We start from the raw sequence: 16,904 nt of genomic DNA on the forward strand, positions 1-16,904 counted from the left end.
AAAAATACATGTAATCTATGCACTTAAATAGCGAATGGAGGACGCTTTTCCCCCGTGTGTGGTGAGTGTGATGGAAGGAGTCAGGCGCAGGAGGGTAATCACCCAACACAGAGTTTATTCCTTCGTTACACATAATACGCTGGAATAGCGACAAACGAAACAGGCACAGTGAAAAACATCATCCCTGGCAATACACTGTAACGGTATCTCCATACAATACACAGGCACAGTGAAAAATATCATCCCTGGCAATACACTGTAACGGTATCTCCATACAATACACAGGCACAGGGGAAATATCTACCCTGGCAATACACTGTAACGGTATCTCCATACAATACACAGGCACAGTGGAAATATCTACCCTGGCAATACACTGTAACGGTATCTCCATACAATACACAGGCACAGGGGAAATATCTACCCTGGCAATACACTGTAACGGTATCTCCATACAATACACAGGCACAGTGGAAATATCTACCCTGGCAATACACTGTAACGGTATCTCCATACAATACACAGGCACAGGGGAAATATCTACCCTGGCAATACACTGTAACGGTATCTCCATACAATACACAGGCACAGGGGAAATATCTACCCTGGCAACAAAATGGTACGAGTATCTCCACCGAGCTACACTACTCTTACAATAAACAATCACCCACAAGGACAAGGGGGGCAGAGGGAACACTTATACACGGACTAATGAGGGCATTAGAACCAGGTGTGTGTGATTGACAAGACAAGACAAATGTGATGATAATTAGGGCGGCAGTGGTTAGTAAGCCAGTGACGACGAAAACACCGAAGCCTGCCCGAACAAGGAGGGGAATCAGCCTCGGCGGAAGTCGTGACACCGTGGTTTATTTTCATGCCAGCCATGTACTGTAGGCTATACTCCTGTTGTAAAGAGAAGCAATGTACTTAATATTAGAAAAGTTGAGAAATAAATATAGTAGGCCTAGCCTATAGAAAGCTGATGGGATCCTCCTCTTTTTAGTAGAGGCCATCACTCTGTTTTCTCACGCAATTGCATAGCCTGTTGAAATGTTGCGCAACATGAGCTCATGGGCTCTCATGAAGTGTTTGATTAGATTTTCGATTTACATTTGCATTGATGTCAGAGTGATTAGAGGGACAATAGAGTGCTGAGTACCAGGCAGTTAGCAAGTTTGGTAGGCTACTAATGACCATCAGCAGCATCAGAGCTTGGAGAAGCCTAGTTACCGTGACTAAATGGTCATCTGGAATTTGACTGCCGTCATCCCTGGTGACCGCTGATGTGGCAGTAATACGGTCCCCAATAACAGCCCTAGTTGGGCCAGAGCCTGAACACACGTGGCTGTAACGGTGTTTTTTGAAGTACGTAATTGGCTTTGATACTTTGATACTCTGATTGGTTAGACACGATCCAATCGCTGATGACTTTGTTTTCACCACAAACGACTTTCCTCGTATTCATGACTCATCAGCGACAAGCCTTATCGAGCCCTGCTCAGATAATCCCTACCACTGTGTCGCCGAGCTGCTGAGAATGTACATTTTCCCAGTGGCGTTGTCAGTCATAATGTAAGTTACCTAATTTATGTTCCTCTGAATGCCTCGGTAATCATGTGACTATGAACCTAGTAGGAAGACCGCTGTGGGGAGGTCACCTGGCCCTATCAGCTGAAATATAAATATCACTGTCATGTCTACCTCTGATAAGCCACCCAGTAAAGCAATAAAAACAATCATGCAACCCAGAAAAAAATAGATGAATAAAAATAGCACACATTAACATATTGTAACCTAAGAAACAAGGTTCAAGAAATCTAGAACTTGCTAGAAACAGAAAGCATTCATATACACTGCTCAAAAAAGATAAAGGGAACACTAAAATAACACATCCTAGATCTGAATGAATGAAATAATCTTATTAAATACTTTTTTCTTTACATAGTTTAATGTGCTGACAACAAAATCACACAAAAATTATCAATGGAAATCAAATTGATCAACCCATGGAGGTCTGGATTTGGAGTCACCCTCAAAATTAAAGTGGAAAACCACACTGGCAGGGCTGATCCAACTTTGATGTAATGTCCTTAAAACAAGTCAAAATGAGGCTCAGTAGTGTGTGTGGCCTCCACGTGCCTGTATGACCTCCCTACAACACCTGGGCATGCTCCTGATAAGGTGGCGGATGGTCTCCTGAGGGATCTCCTCCCAGACCTGGACTAAAGCATCCGCCAACTCCTGGACAGTCTGTGGTGCAACGTGGCGTTGGTGGATGGAGCGAGACATGACGTCCCAGATGTGCTCAATTGGATTCAGGTCTGGGGAACGGGCGGTCCATAGCATCAATGCCTTCCTCTTGCAGGAACTGCTGACACACTCCAGCCACATGAGGTCTAGCATTGTCTTGCATTAGGAGGAACCCAGGGCCAACCGCACCAGCATATGGTCTCACAAGGGGTCTGAGGATCTCATCTCGGTACCTAATGGCAGTCAGGCTACCTCTGGCGACCACCTGTGGACGTCGGGCCCTCATACCACCCTCATGGAGTCTGTTTCTGACCGTTTGAGCAGACACATGCACATTTGTGGCCTGCTGGTGGTCATTTTGCAGGGCTCTGGCAGTGCTCCTCCTTGCACAAAGGCGGAGGTAGCAGTCCTGCTGCTGGGTTGTTGCCCTCCTACGGCCTCCTCCACGTCTCCTGATGTACTGGCCTGTCTCCTGGTAGCGCCTCCATGCTCTGGATACTACGCTGACAGACACAGCAAACCTTCTTGCCACAGCTCGCATTGATGTGCCATCCTGGATGAGCTGCACTACTTGAGCCACTTGTGTGGGTTGTAGACTCCGTCTCATGCTACCACTAGAGTGAAAGCACCGCCAGCATTCAAAAGTGACCAAAACATCAGCCAGGAAGCATAGGAACTGAGAAGTGGTCTGTGGTCACCACCTGCAAAACCAGTCCTCTATTGGGGGTGTCTTGCTAATTGCCTATAATTTCCACCTGTTGTCTATTCCATTTGCACAACAGCATGTGAAATGTATTGTCAATCAGTGTTGCTTCCTAAGTGGACAGTTTGCTTTCACAGAAGTGTGATTGACTTGGAGTTACATTGTGTTGTTTAAGTGTTCCCTTTATTCCTTTGATGATACAGTGATAGCAATATATGGCTATAACATCTACAGAAGAGACAGGAATGCCAATGGGGAGGTGTTGCTGTTTATATTCAGAGTCATATTCCTTTATAGCTGAGAGAGGATCTCATGTCAAATGCTGTTGAAGCAATATGGCTACAGGTTCACCTGCCTCACCTAAAGCCTATTATTGTGGGATGCTGCTGTAGACCACCAAGTGCTAACAGTCAGTATCTGGATAATATGTGTGAAATCCTTGGTAATGTCTGTGATGTCAACAGAGAGGTATATTTTCTGGGTGACCTAAATATTGACTGGCTTTCATCAGGCTGCCCACTCAAAAGAAAGCTTAAAACTGTAACCAGTGCCTGCAACCTGGTTCAGGTTATCAGTCAACCTACTAAGAGTATTTACAAATAGCACAGGAAGGAAATTATCCACCTGTATTGATCACCTCTTTACTAATGCTGCAGAAATCTGTTCTAAAGCAGTATCCACATCCATCGGATGTAGTGATCATTATATAGTAGCCAAAAACCAAAGTTCCAAAGGCTGGTATAAGAGGTCATACGAGATGTTTTGGAGTGATTCCTGTGTTTAGGATGTAAAGAATATTTGCTGAAATGAGGAGCAACCGGACGCTGCACTTGACACATTTATGAAATAGCTTATTCCAGTTACTAATAAGCAATGCACCCATTAAGAAAATATGACTGTAAAAACTGTTAAATCCCAGTGGATTGATGAAGAATTGAACAATTGTATGGTTGAGAAGGACAAGGCAAATAAGGCAAAGTCTGATTGTCAAACGTAAATTGAGAAATCATGTGACTAAACAAAAATAAGAAGAAACTGTACTTTGAAATAAAGATGCATTACATAAAGACCAAAAGATGAAAGACAAGCATTGTAATTTTTTATTCCATAAAGTGAGTGTGGAAGAGGTGAAACAATGATTGTTGTCTATCAATAATAATAATAATAATAATAATAACAATAACAAGCTACCTGGGTCTGACAGATACAATGCGATTTCACAGGATACAAATTAACATGCTAATAGGGAACTGACTGATAATGATTGACTGAAAGACATTTGTCTAGGCCCCTTACTTTTTTCAATCTTTACTAATGACATGCCACTCTCACTGAGTAAAGCGTGTGTGTCTATGTATGCTGATGACTCAACATTATAAACGTCAGCAACACTTAACAAAGAGCTGCAGTTAGTTTCAGAATGGGTGGCCAGTAATAAGCTACTACTAAATATTTTTTTTTACAAATAAAAGCATTGTATTTAGGACAAACCATTCACTAAACCCTAACCCTAACCCTAACCCTCAACTCCCGAGTGGCGCAGCGGTCTAAGGCACTGCATCTCAGTGCTTGAGGCGTCACTACAGACCCCCTGGTTCGATTCCAGGCTGTATCACAACTGGCCGTGATTGGGAGTCCCATAGGGCGGCGCACAACTGGCCCAGCGTCGTCCGGGTTTGGCCGGTGTAGGCCGTCATTGTAAATATGAATTTGTTTTTAACTGACTTGCCTAGTTAAATAAAGGTAAAAAAAATATATAAAAATATAAAAACTAAATCTTGTAATGAATAATGTGGAAATTGAGAATATTAAACAGCTTGGTGTAACCGTGGATTGTAAACTGTCATGGTCAAAGCATATTGATGCAACGGTAGTTAAGATGGGGAAAGATTGGTCTGCAATAAAGCGCTGCTCTGCTTTCTTGACATCGCTATAAACAAAACAAGTCCTACAGGCCCTAGTTTTGTCGCACCTGGACTACTGCCCAGTCATATGGTCAGGTGCCACAAAGAGGGACATACGCAAATTACAGTTGGCCCAGAGCAGCACGGCCGGCCCTTAAATGTATACGGAGAACTAACATCAATGCATGTCAATCTCTTCTGGCTCAAAGTAGAGGTATTGACACTACAATTTATGGAACAATGCAGACTGTGGCGAGACACACACGTATTCTACACACACGTATTCTACACACACGTATTCTACACACACGTATTCTCACGTACATTGTATTGTTGTATGGTGGTATTGTACATTTTGTATTGTAGATATGTTATATGATATTCTGTTTAGATTTTTTTGTTTTTCTGTGATGTAAATGGCTTAATGTTTTTATTTTTTTTGCTGGACCCCAGGAAGAGTAGCTGCTGCCTTGGCAGGAACTAATGGGGATCCATAATAAACCCCAGGAAGAGTAGCTGCTGCCTTGGCAGGAACTAATGGGGATCCATAATAAACCCCAGGAAGAGTAGCCGCTGCCTTGGCAGGAACTAATGGGGATCCTTAATAAACCCCAGGAAGAGTAGCCGCTGCCTTGGCAGGAACTAATGGGGATCCTTAATAAACCCCAGGAAGAGTAGCCGCTGCCTTGGCAGGAACTAATGGGGATCCTTAATAAACCCCAGGAAGAGTAGCAGGTTGGCAGGAACTAATGGGAATCCATAATAAATACAAATTATGGCCAAGTCAGACTATGTATGCAGCGAATGATCAGGCAAAGGTTTAAGATGTCCTGTATTGTCTGAAACAGGAACCAGACTCTGGGAGCGAAGGCTGAGTTTGCTACGGGGAAGCAGGTGATGTATCTGGATGTTAAGACCAAACTGGAGCTGATCCAACTGCTCAATGGGACCAGAAGAGATGGAGTGTGAGTGTACTTTCAATTAATGTATTTGTCAAATAAAACTTTTTTTTTTATCTAACTACTTTTATAAAAAAAAGAAAAAAAAAAAGAATCTGAATGATTATTGACTGTATTCCCTTCCCTGATGTTAGTAACAGCCTGTTGTATTCCTCTGTTGCCAGGGTGATAAAACATGTGTTCCCTCGGTATATCCGAGCCCCTACTGATTCTGAGGCCAAACCCATAGAACAGCTGTGTACCGGTAAAGAAGCGTTTAAACACCTCAATACACTTTACACTAGTCAAATATACAATAAAACACATTTAAAAACAAGACATGAATCTATCTTTATATCTGACTTTCATGATCGTGATGTTGTAACGTTGTTAGTTGTCAGTCATCTTGTCTTATCGTGTGAATTGCTTTTTTTTTGTCAATAGTGTTATTGTGTAAGGGCTCGAATCGATCCGTATCGCAGAAGTTCTGCACTATAGCGTGATTGGAATTTAAAGGCAATGTTCCCGCGTTTTGTGGAGTCTGCGTTCTCGGTAAACGCTCAATCGGAAATTACCTTTAAATTTCAATCGCGCTATAGAATCGAGCCCTCACTGTGTTTGTTGTCCATCATGTTATTTTGAAGCCAAAAGGCACCTTTCCACATTGTCAATTGTCACATTGGACAATAAAGTTGTTCTTATTCTGCTCCTTCTCTTGTAGAGGTGTTTATGAACATTAAAAACACAATATTTTATTATATCCCATTCTATTCTATTTCTCCAGAGAAAGTATACATCACTTTGGCGTTGGAGCGTTCCCAGAACGACTCAGCGGAGGTCCAGGAGTGGTGGATCGTGAACCAGACGATTCCGGGAAGGCTCAACGTTCGTAGCCCCAAGCACCTGTACGACGCTGGACTGGAGCTCTATGTCTTCAGCGACCAGGTCAGCCCTCCTAGTCTGGGCTTCCTGGCTGGATACGGGTGAGTAGACATAGCATCAGCATCTATCTAGCATAGCATCACATGAAATCACACCCAACACACGTGTGAGATCTCTACCCTGGCAGTGTTGGCCATCGCTTTCTCATCAGCCCAACATTTCTGTTTGAACACTTTTGTTAAAGATATTGTCATGAGAGCAGATATGGTCGGAGTACCATAGAATAATAAAAATAATAAAATAAGGAGGAATGAGTAAAAACTCATTATTCCTACCTACCCTTTAAGCTATCATTCAAATGAAAGCCAACCTCTGTCGCTATTTAGAAACTGATGTGAGGTGGTGATTCGTAGAAATTATCCAGTCAGTGTTGTTTCCCCTTTCCGCATTGGCCATCTACCAAAAATAATGTAAGTTGCTAAATGGCTACGACAGGTTGTCATCTATCGACAGATATATACATAATAGATAATATATGCAGTATACCAAAGTTCATTTAGGTTTTGTCTTTTAGAAGAGCGCAAAAGGTTCATGTCGCCATGGTTATGGGCGGGCCTTCGGCGGCCTCCTTGCCCGTCCAAATACAATACTGAAATATTGATCATTTATTTGACGGAGACGCGCGCTGACAGAAAGACGCATCAATCTCAGTTAAAGCATCCAAGTGAGCGAAACAGCGCCCCCTCTGTCTCTGTATGTGTAGCCCATGTATCTGATGCTGTCTGGACCAAAAGAGGATGACATGTCATGCTATTTCTGTCCAGACAGCGTCAAATACATGGGCTACATATAAAGGGGCGTTTCGCTCGGATGCTTTCTCCGGTGATATAGTTTCAGCAGAGAGGAAGAGGCGAAGCGAGAGGGCTCACTCTCACCAGAATCTGTCCAGAATAAGCCCAATGTGTTTCTATGGGAATAATATGCAGACCTAAGCTTGTCGGCCGCCTTCCCGCCTTTTGGACAAAGACTCCCATTGTTAGAGTGGAGACATGAGCATCTCTTCATTATACACAGATCTCTGGTTTCAGCCTCTTGCAAATTGGAAAGGAAAGTTGGCAGGTGCACAGTGCCCTGTTAGGATGCTGGCTTGCCCTAAAGTAAATTGATGTTTCGCCAAAATTATATAATTACTCTTGTCTAAATAAAATCATTCAAAATACTTCACCAGGTAGCATGACTTGGCCACAGAGGATCATTAGCTTGTTGATTATTTATTTTTTGTTGGTGTGGATTGTTTCAAATCACAAGTATGTAGGCCTATGCTTATTTGGGAAGCCTGTGGGTAGTACTCGTGGCAATAGGTCCAGCTTATTCAGTAAAAAGCGTCTAAAATATGTGTGAAGATAATGTCTTGAGTATAATTTAGAATGTTGAGACAAGAAGAAGGGGAGGGGTGTGGCTTAGATTTGGTGCGTCTCTCTCCAGAATGCATGCATATGTAGGAAAGTGCCCATTTGGCAATGTCTGATTTCCGATTGTCTTAACTCACCACATACACCATTAATAAGCTGAGCTGCTCAGTCATTTTTTTTCTTCACCTCACACAAGTCAACGAAGTCTGTTTATTAACATCCATTGCGAATGATAGTTCCACAGTATTTGAAAAATCTTAACAACACTCCTGGGCTCGATAATCACCAAGCCTCGGTGTGAAAGAACAAAATATAATGATCTGATGATCCCATAGATCCAGTGGAAACGTCATTAAAAAAAACAGCTGTCTTTCCCGAGCTCACTGCTGCAGAAAAACTCTGAGGGCCCGTTGATAAAATGTTGCAAGTTAACTAGTGAGGACAGCTTCAGCCTGACAAGGTGATGATTTGATACAATGTTGCACTTTAACATTCTTTTTCAACAGGATTCTAATTTAACAGATACAAATTCACGAATGAGCCCCAAAACATGCTATGATTTTATTGATTTTGATGATATTAGTGAAATCTTGACAATGGGCTTGTCCTGGCTACTCTAGGTTACAATGTACATTTACAGGTTTCTAGCACAAGAGAGATCAGCTGCCAGACAGACCCGCCACAGGCTATGTCGACAAACTTCAGTGTCCCCTCTATCAGCTAGCGGTCAGTGTCAGTGTCCTCCCTATCAGCTAGCTGTCAGTGTCAGTATCCTCCCTATCAGCTAGCTGTCAGTATCCTCCCTATCAGCTAGCTGTCAGTGTCCTCCCTATCAGCTAGCTGTCAGTATCCTCCCTATCAGCTAGCTGTCAGTGTCAGTATCCTCCCTATCAGCTAGCTGTCAGTGTCAGTGTCCTCCCTATCAGCTAGCTGTCAGTGTCAGTGTCCCCCCTATCAGCTAGCTGTCAGTGTCAGTGTCCCCCCTATCAGCTAGCTGTCAGTGTCAGTATCCTCCCTATCAGCTAGCTGTCAGTGTCAGTGTCCTCCCAATCAGCTAGCTGTCAGTGTCAGTATCCTCCCTATCAGCTAGCTGTCAGTGTCAGTGTCCTCCCTATCAGCTAGCTGTCATTGTCAGTATCCTCCCTATCAGCTAGCTGTCAGTATCCTCCCTATCAGCTAGCTGTCAGTGTCAGTGTCCTCCCTATCAGCTAGCTGTCAGTATCCTCCCTATCAGCTAGCTGTCAGTGTCAGTGTCCCCCCTATCAGCTAGCTGTCAGTGTCAGTGTCCTCCCTATCAGCTAGCTGTCAGTGTCAGTATCCTCCCTATCAGCTAGCTGTCAGTGTCAGTATCCTCCCTATCAGCTAGCTGTCAGTATCCTCCCTATCAGCTAGCTGTCAGTGTCAGTGTCCTCCCTATCAGCTAGCTGTCAGTATCCTCCCGATCAGCTAGCTGTCAGTGTCAGTATCCTCCCTATCAGCTAGCTGTCAGTGTCAGTGTCCTCCCTATCAGCTAGCTGTCAGTGTCAGTGTCCCCCCTATCAGCTAGCTGTCAGTGTCAGTATCCTCCCTATCAGCTAGCTGTCAGTGTCAGTGTCCTCCCAATCAGCTAGCTGTCAGTGTCAGTGTCCTCCCAATCAGCTAGCTGTCAGTGTCAGTATCCTCCCTATCAGCTAGCTGTCAGTGTCAGTGTCCTCCCTATCAGCTAGCTGTCAGTGTCAGTATCCTCCCTATCAGCTAGCTGTCAGTCTCCTCCCTATCAGCTAGCTGTCAGTGTCAGTGTCCTCCCTATCAGCTAGCTGTCAGTATCCTCCCTATCAGCTAGCTGTCAGTGTCCCCCCTATCAGCTAGCTGTCAGTGTCAGTGTCCTCCCTATCAGCTAGCTGTCAGTGTCAGTGTCCTCCCTATCAGCTAGCTGTCAGTGTCAGTATCCTCCCTATCAGCTAGCTGTCAGTGTCAGTGTCCTCCCTATCAGCTAGCTGTCAGTGTCAGTATCCTCCCTATCAGCTAGCTGTCAGTGTCAGTATCCTCCCTATCAGCTAGCTGTCAGTATCCTCCCTATCAGCTAGCTGTCAGTATCCTCCCTATCAGCTAGCTGTCAGTGTCAGTGTCCTCCCTATCAGCTAGCTGTCAGTAACCTCCCGATCAGCTAGCTGTCAGTGTCAGTATCCTCCCTATCAGCTAGCTGTCAGTGTCAGTGTCCTCCCTATCAGCTAGCTGTCAGTGTCAGTGTCCCCCCTATCAGCTAGCTGTCAGTGTCAGTGTCCCCCCTATCAGCTAGCTGTTAGTGTCAGTATCCTCCCTATCAGCTAGCTGTCAGTGTCAGTATCCTCCCAATCAGCTAGCTGTCAGTGTCAGTATCCTCCCTATCAGCTAGCTGTCAGTGTCAGTGTCCTCCCTATCAGCTAGCTGTCAGTGTCAGTATCCTCCCTATCAGCTAGCTGTCAGTATCCTCCCTATCAGCTAGCTGTCAGTGTCAGTGTCCTCCCTATCAGCTAGCTGTCAGTATCCTCCCTATCAGCTAGCTGTCAGTGTCAGTGTCCCCCCTATCAGCTAGCTGTCAGTGTCAGTGTCCTCCCTATCAGCTAGCTGTCAGTGTCAGTGTCCTCCCTATCAGCTAGCTGTCAGTGTCAGTATCCTCCCTATCAGCTAGCTGTCAGTGTCAGTGTCCTCCCTATCAGCTAGCTGTCAGTGTCAGTATCCTCCCTATCAGCTAGCTGTCAGTGTCAGTATCCTCCCTATCAGCTAGCTGTCAGTATGCTCCCTATCAGCTAGCTGTCAGTATCCTCCCTATCAGCTAGCTGTCAGTGTCAGTGTCCTCCCTATCAGCTAGCTGTCAGTGTCAGTATCCTCCCTATCAGCTAGCTGTCAGTGTCAGTATCCTCCCTATCAGCTAGCTGTCAGTGCCCTCCCTATCAGCTAGCTGTCAGTGCCCTCCCTATCAGCTAGCTGTCAGTGTTAGTATCCTCCCTATCAGCTAGCTGTCAGTGTCAGTATCCTCCCTATCAGCTAGCTGTCAGTATCCTCCCTATCAGCTAGCTGTCAGTATCCTCCCTATCAGCTAGCTGTCAGTGTCAGTGTCCTCCCTATCAGATAGCTGTCAGTGTCAGTATCCTCCCTATCAGCTAGCTGTCAGTATCCTCCCTATCAGTTAGCTGTCAGTATCCTCCCTATCAGCTAGCTGTCAGTGTCAGTGTCCTCCCTATCAGCTAGCTGTCAGTGTCAGTATCCTCCCTATCAGCTAGCTGTCAGTGTCAGTATCCTCCCTATCAGCTAGCTGTCAGTGCCCTCCCTATCAGCTAGCTGTCAGTGTCCTCCCTATCAGCTAGCTGTCAGTGTCAGTATCCTCCCTATCAGCTAGCTGTCAGTATCCTCCCTATCAGCTAGCTGTCAGTATCCTCCCTATCAGCTAGCTGTCAGTGTCAGTGTCCTCCCTATCAGATAGCTGGCAGTGTCAGTGTCCTCCCTATCAGCTAGCTTTCAGTGTCAGTATCCTCCCTATCAGCTAGCTGTCAGTGTCAGTATCCTCCCTATCAGCTAGCTGTCAGTGTCAGTATCCTCCCTATCAGCTAGCTGTCAGTGTCAGTGTCCTCCCTATCAGCTAGGTGTCAGTGTCCTCCCTATCAGCTAGCTGTCAGTGTCAGTGTCCTCCCTATAAGCTAGCTGTCAGTGTCAGTATCCTCCCTATCAGCTAGCTGTCAGTGTCAGTGCCCTCCCTATCAGCTAGCTATCAGTGTCCTCCCTATCAGCTAGCTGTCAGTGCCCTCCCTATCAGCTAGCTGTCAGTGTCAGTGTCCTCCCTATCAGCTAGCTGTCAGTGTCAGTGTCCTCCCTATCAGCTAGCTGTCAGTGTCAGTGTCCTCCCTACATTTACATTTTACATTTTAGTCATTTAGCAGACGCTCTTATCCAGAGCGACTTACAGGAGCAATTAGGGTTAAGTGCCTTGCTCAAGGGCACATTTACGTCATTTAGCAGACGCTCTTATCCAGAGCGACTCACAAATTGGTGCATTCACCCTATAGCCAGTGGGATAACCACTTTACAATTTTTTTTTGGGGGGGGGGGGGGGTCCTCCCTATCAGCTAGCTGTCAGGGTCAGTATCCTCCCTATCAGCTAGCTGTCAGTGTCAGTATCCTCCAAATCAGCTAGCTGTCAGTGTCAGTATCCTCCCTATCAGCTAGCTGTCAGTATCCTCCCTATCAGCTAGCTGTCAGTGTCAGTATCCTCCCTATCAGCTAGCTGTCAGTGTCAGTATCCTCCAAATCAGCTAGCTGTCAGTGTTAGTGTCCTCCCTATCAGCTAGCTGTCAGTGTCAGTATCCTCCCTATCAGCTAGCTGTCAGTATCCTCCCTATCAGCTAGCTGTCAGTATCCTCCCTATCAGCTAGCTGTCAGTGTCAGTGTCCTCCCTATCAGCTAGCTGTCAGTGTCAGTATCCTCCCTATCAGATAGCTGTCAGTGTCAGTATCCTCCCTATCAGCTAGCTGTCAGTGTCAGTATCCTCCAAATCAGCTAGCTGTCAGTGTTAGTGTCCTCCCTATCAGCTAGCTGTCAGTGTCAGTATCCTCCCTATCAGCTAGCTGTCAGTATCCTCCCTATCAGCTAGCTGTCAGTATCCTCCCTATCAGCTAGCTGTCAGTGTCAGTATCCTCCCTATCAGCTAGCTGTCAGTATCCTCCCTATCAGCTAGCTGTCAGTGTCAGTGTCCTCCCTATCAGCTAGCTGTCAGTATCCTCCCTATCAGCTAGCTGTCAGTGTCAGTGTCCCCCCTATCAGCTAGCTGTCAGTGTCAGTGTCCTCCCTATCAGCTAGCTGTCAGTGTCAGTGTCCTCCCTATCAGCTAGCTGTCAGTGTCAGTATCCTCCCTATCAGCTAGCTGTCAGTGTCAGTGTCCTCCCTATCAGCTAGCTGTCAGTGTCAGTATCCTCCCTATCAGCTAGCTGTCAGTGTCAGTATCCTCCCTATCAGCTAGCTGTCAGTATCCTCCCTATCAGCTAGCTGTCAGTATCCTCCCTATCAGCTAGCTGTCAGTGTCAGTGTCCTCCCTATCAGCTAGCTGTCAGTGTCAGTATCCTCCCTATCAGCTAGCTGTCAGTGTCAGTATCCTCCCTATCAGCTAGCTGTCAGTGCCCTCCCTATCAGCTAGCTGTCAGTGCCCTCCCTATCAGCTAGCTGTCAGTGTTAGTATCCTCCCTATCAGCTAGCTGTCAGTGTCAGTATCCTCCCTATCAGCTAGCTGTCAGTATCCTCCCTATCAGCTAGCTGTCAGTATCCTCCCTATCAGCTAGCTGTCAGTGTCAGTGTCCTCCCTATCAGATAGCTGTCAGTGTCAGTATCCTCCCTATCAGCTAGCTGTCAGTATCCTCCCTATCAGTTAGCTGTCAGTATCCTCCCTATCAGCTAGCTGTCAGTGTCAGTGTCCTCCCTATCAGCTAGCTGTCAGTGTCAGTATCCTCCCTATCAGCTAGCTGTCAGTGTCAGTATCCTCCCTATCAGCTAGCTGTCAGTGCCCTCCCTATCAGCTAGCTGTCAGTGCCCTCCCTATCAGCTAGCTGTCAGTGTCCTCCCTATCAGCTAGCTGTCAGTGTCAGTATCCTCCCTATCAGCTAGCTGTCAGTATCCTCCCTATCAGCTAGCTGTCAGTATCCTCCCTATCAGCTAGCTGTCAGTGTCAGTGTCCTCCCTATCAGATAGCTGGCAGTGTCAGTGTCCTCCCTATCAGCTAGCTTTCAGTGTCAGTATCCTCCCTATCAGCTAGCTGTCAGTGTCAGTATCCTCCCTATCAGCTAGCTGTCAGTGTCAGTATCCTCCCTATCAGCTAGCTGTCAGTGTCAGTGTCCTCCCTATCAGCTAGGTGTCAGTGTCCTCCCTATCAGCTAGCTGTCAGTGTCAGTGTCCTCCCTATAAGCTAGCTGTCAGTGTCAGTATCCTCCCTATCAGCTAGCTGTCAGTGTCAGTGCCCTCCCTATCAGCTAGCTATCAGTGTCCTCCCTATCAGCTAGCTGTCAGTGCCCTCCCTATCAGCTAGCTGTCAGTGTCAGTGTCCTCCCTATCAGCTAGCTGTCAGTGTCAGTGTCCTCCCTATCAGCTAGCTGTCAGTGTCAGTGTCCTCCCTACATTTACATTTTACATTTTAGTCATTTAGCAGACGCTCTTATCCAGAGCGACTTACAGGAGCAATTAGGGTTAAGTGCCTTGCTCAAGGGCACATTTACGTCATTTAGCAGACGCTCTTATCCAGAGCGACTCACAAATTGGTGCATTCACCCTATAGCCAGTGGGATAACCACTTTACAATTTTTTTTTGGGGGTGGGGGGGTCCTCCCTATCAGCTAGCTGTCAGGGTCAGTATCCTCCCTATCAGCTAGCTGTCAGTGTCAGTATCCTCCAAATCAGCTAGCTGTCAGTGTCAGTATCCTCCCTATCAGCTAGCTGTCAGTATCCTCCCTATCAGCTAGCTGTCAGTGTCAGTATCCTCCCTATCAGCTAGCTGTCAGTGTCAGTATCCTCCAAATCAGCTAGCTGTCAGTGTTAGTGTCCTCCCTATCAGCTAGCTGTCAGTGTCAGTATCCTCCCTATCAGCTAGCTGTCAGTATCCTCCCTATCAGCTAGCTGTCAGTATCCTCCCTATCAGCTAGCTGTCAGTGTCAGTGTCCTCCCTATCAGCTAGCTGTCAGTGTCAGTATCCTCCCTATCAGATAGCTGTCAGTGTCAGTATCCTCCCTATCAGCTAGCTGTCAGTATCCTCCCTATCAGCTAGCTGTCAGTATCCGCCCTATCAGCTAGCTGTCAGTGTCAGTGTCCTCCCTATCAGCTAGCTGTCAGTGTCAGTATCCTCCCTATCAGCTAGCTGTCAGTGTCAGTATCCTCCCTATCAGCTAGCTGTCAGTGCCCTCCCTATCAGCTAGCTGTCAGTGCCCTCCCTATCAGCTAGCTGTCAGTGTCCTCCCTATCAGCTAGCTGTCAGTGTCAGTATCCTCCCTATCAGCTAGCTGTCAGTATCCTCCCTATCAGCTAGCTGTCAGTATCCTCCCTATCAGCTAGCTGTCAGTGTCAGTGTCCTCCCTATCAGATAGCTGTCAGTGTCAGTGTCCTCCCTATCAGCTAGCTGTCAGTATCCTCCCTATCAGCTAGCAGTCAGTGTCAGTGTCCCCCCTATCAGCTAGCTGTCAGTGTCAGTGTCCTCCCTATCAGCTAGCTGTCAGTATCCTCCCTATCAGCTAGCTGTCAGTGTTAGTGTCCTCCCTATCAGCTAGCTGTCAGTGTCAGTATCCTCCCTATCAGCTAGCTGTCAGTATCCTCCCTATCAGCTAGCTGTCAGTATCCTCCCTATCAGCTAGCTGTCAGTGTCAGTGTCCTCCCTATCAGCTAGCTGTCAGTGTCAGTATCCTCCCTATCAGATAGCTGTCAGTGTCAGTATCCTCCCTATCAGCTAGCTGTCAGTATCCTCCCTATCAGCTAGCTGTCAGTATCCGCCCTATCAGCTAGCTGTCAGTGTCAGTGTCCTCCCTATCAGCTAGCTGTCAGTGTCAGTATCCTCCCTATCAGCTAGCTGTCAGTGTCAGTATCCTCCCTATCAGCTAGCTGTCAGTGTCAGTGTCCTCCCTATCAGCTAGCTGTCAGTGTCAGTGTCCTCCCTATCAGCTAGCTGTCAGTGTCAGTATCCTCCCTATCAGCTAGCTGTCAGTGTCAGTATCCTCCCTATCAGCTAGCTGTCAGTATCCTCCCTATCAGCTAGCTGTCAGTGTCAGTGTCCTCCCTATCAGCTAGCTATCAGTAACCTCCCGATCAGCTAGCTGTCAGTGTCAGTATCCTCCCTATCAGCTAGCTGTCAGTGTCAGTTTCCTCCCTATCAGCTAGCTGTCAGTGTCAGTGTCCCCCCTATCAGCTAGCTGTCAGTGTCAGTGTCCCCCCTATCAGCTAGCTGTTAGTGTCAGTATCCTCCCTATCAGCTAGCTGTCAGTGTCAGTATCCTCCCAATCAGCTAGCTGTCAGTGTCAGTATCCTCCCTATCAGCTAGCTGTCAGTGTCAGTGTCCTCCCTATCAGCTAGCTGTCAGTGTCAGTATCCTCCCTATCAGCTAGCTGTCAGTATCCTCCCTATCAGCTAGCTGTCAGGGTCAGTGTCCTCCCTATCAGCTAGCTGTCAGTATCCTCCCTATCAGCTAGCTGTCAGTGTCAGTTTCCCCCCTATCAGCTAGCTGTTAGTGTCAGTGTCCTCCCTATCAGCTAGCTGTCAGTGTCAGTGTCCTCCCTATCAGCTAGCTGTCAGTGTCAGTATCCTCCCTATCAGCTAGCTGTCAGTGTCAGTGTCCTCCCTATCAGCTAGCTGTCAGTGTCAGTATCCTCCCTATCAGCTAGCTGTCAGTGTCAGTATCCTCCCTATCAGCTAGCTGTCAGTATCCTCCCTATCAGCTAGCTGTCAGTATCCTCCCTATCAGCTAGCTGTCAGTGTCAGTGTCCTCCCTATCAGCTAGCTGTCAGTGTCAGTATCCTCCCTATCAGCTAGCTGTCAGTGTCAGTATCCTCCCTATCAGCTAGCTGTCAGTGCCCTCCCTATCAGCTAGCTGTCAGTGCCCTCCCTATCAGCTAGCTGTCAGTGTTAGTGTCCTCCCTATCAGCTAGCTGTCAGTGTCAGTATCCTCCCTATCAGCTAGCTGTCAGTATCCTCCCTATCAGCTAGCTGTCAGTATCCTCCCTATCAGCTAGCTGTCAGTGTCATTGTCCTCCCTATCAGATAGCTGTCAGTGTCAGTATCCTCCCTATCAGCTAGCTGTCAGTATCCTCCCTATCAGCTAGCTGTCAGTATCCTC

At 46.7% G+C, this 16,904-nt stretch overlaps 1 protein-coding gene across 1 annotated transcript in view; it reads left to right on the top strand.

Moving 5' to 3' along the window:
• Window positions 1–16,904, top strand: part of LOC311126864 (piezo-type mechanosensitive ion channel component 2-like) — a gene marked incomplete at both ends in the record, with an annotated part of 197,156 nt that overhangs the window by 168,138 nt on the left and 12,114 nt on the right. Inside the window, 3 exons of the mRNA XM_084200840.1 lie at window positions 5,709–5,825; window positions 5,984–6,063; window positions 6,583–6,781. Coding sequence (XP_084056966.1) covers window positions 5,709–5,825; window positions 5,984–6,063; window positions 6,583–6,781 — 396 coding nt within the window. The remainder of the gene's footprint in view (window positions 1–5,708; window positions 5,826–5,983; window positions 6,064–6,582; window positions 6,782–16,904) is intronic.

The sequence above is a fragment of the Coregonus lavaretus genome, assembly GCF_964263955.1.
Source record: "Coregonus lavaretus genome assembly, contig: HAP1_SCAFFOLD_371, whole genome shotgun sequence".
NCBI lineage: Eukaryota > Metazoa > Chordata > Actinopteri > Salmoniformes > Salmonidae > Coregonus > Coregonus lavaretus.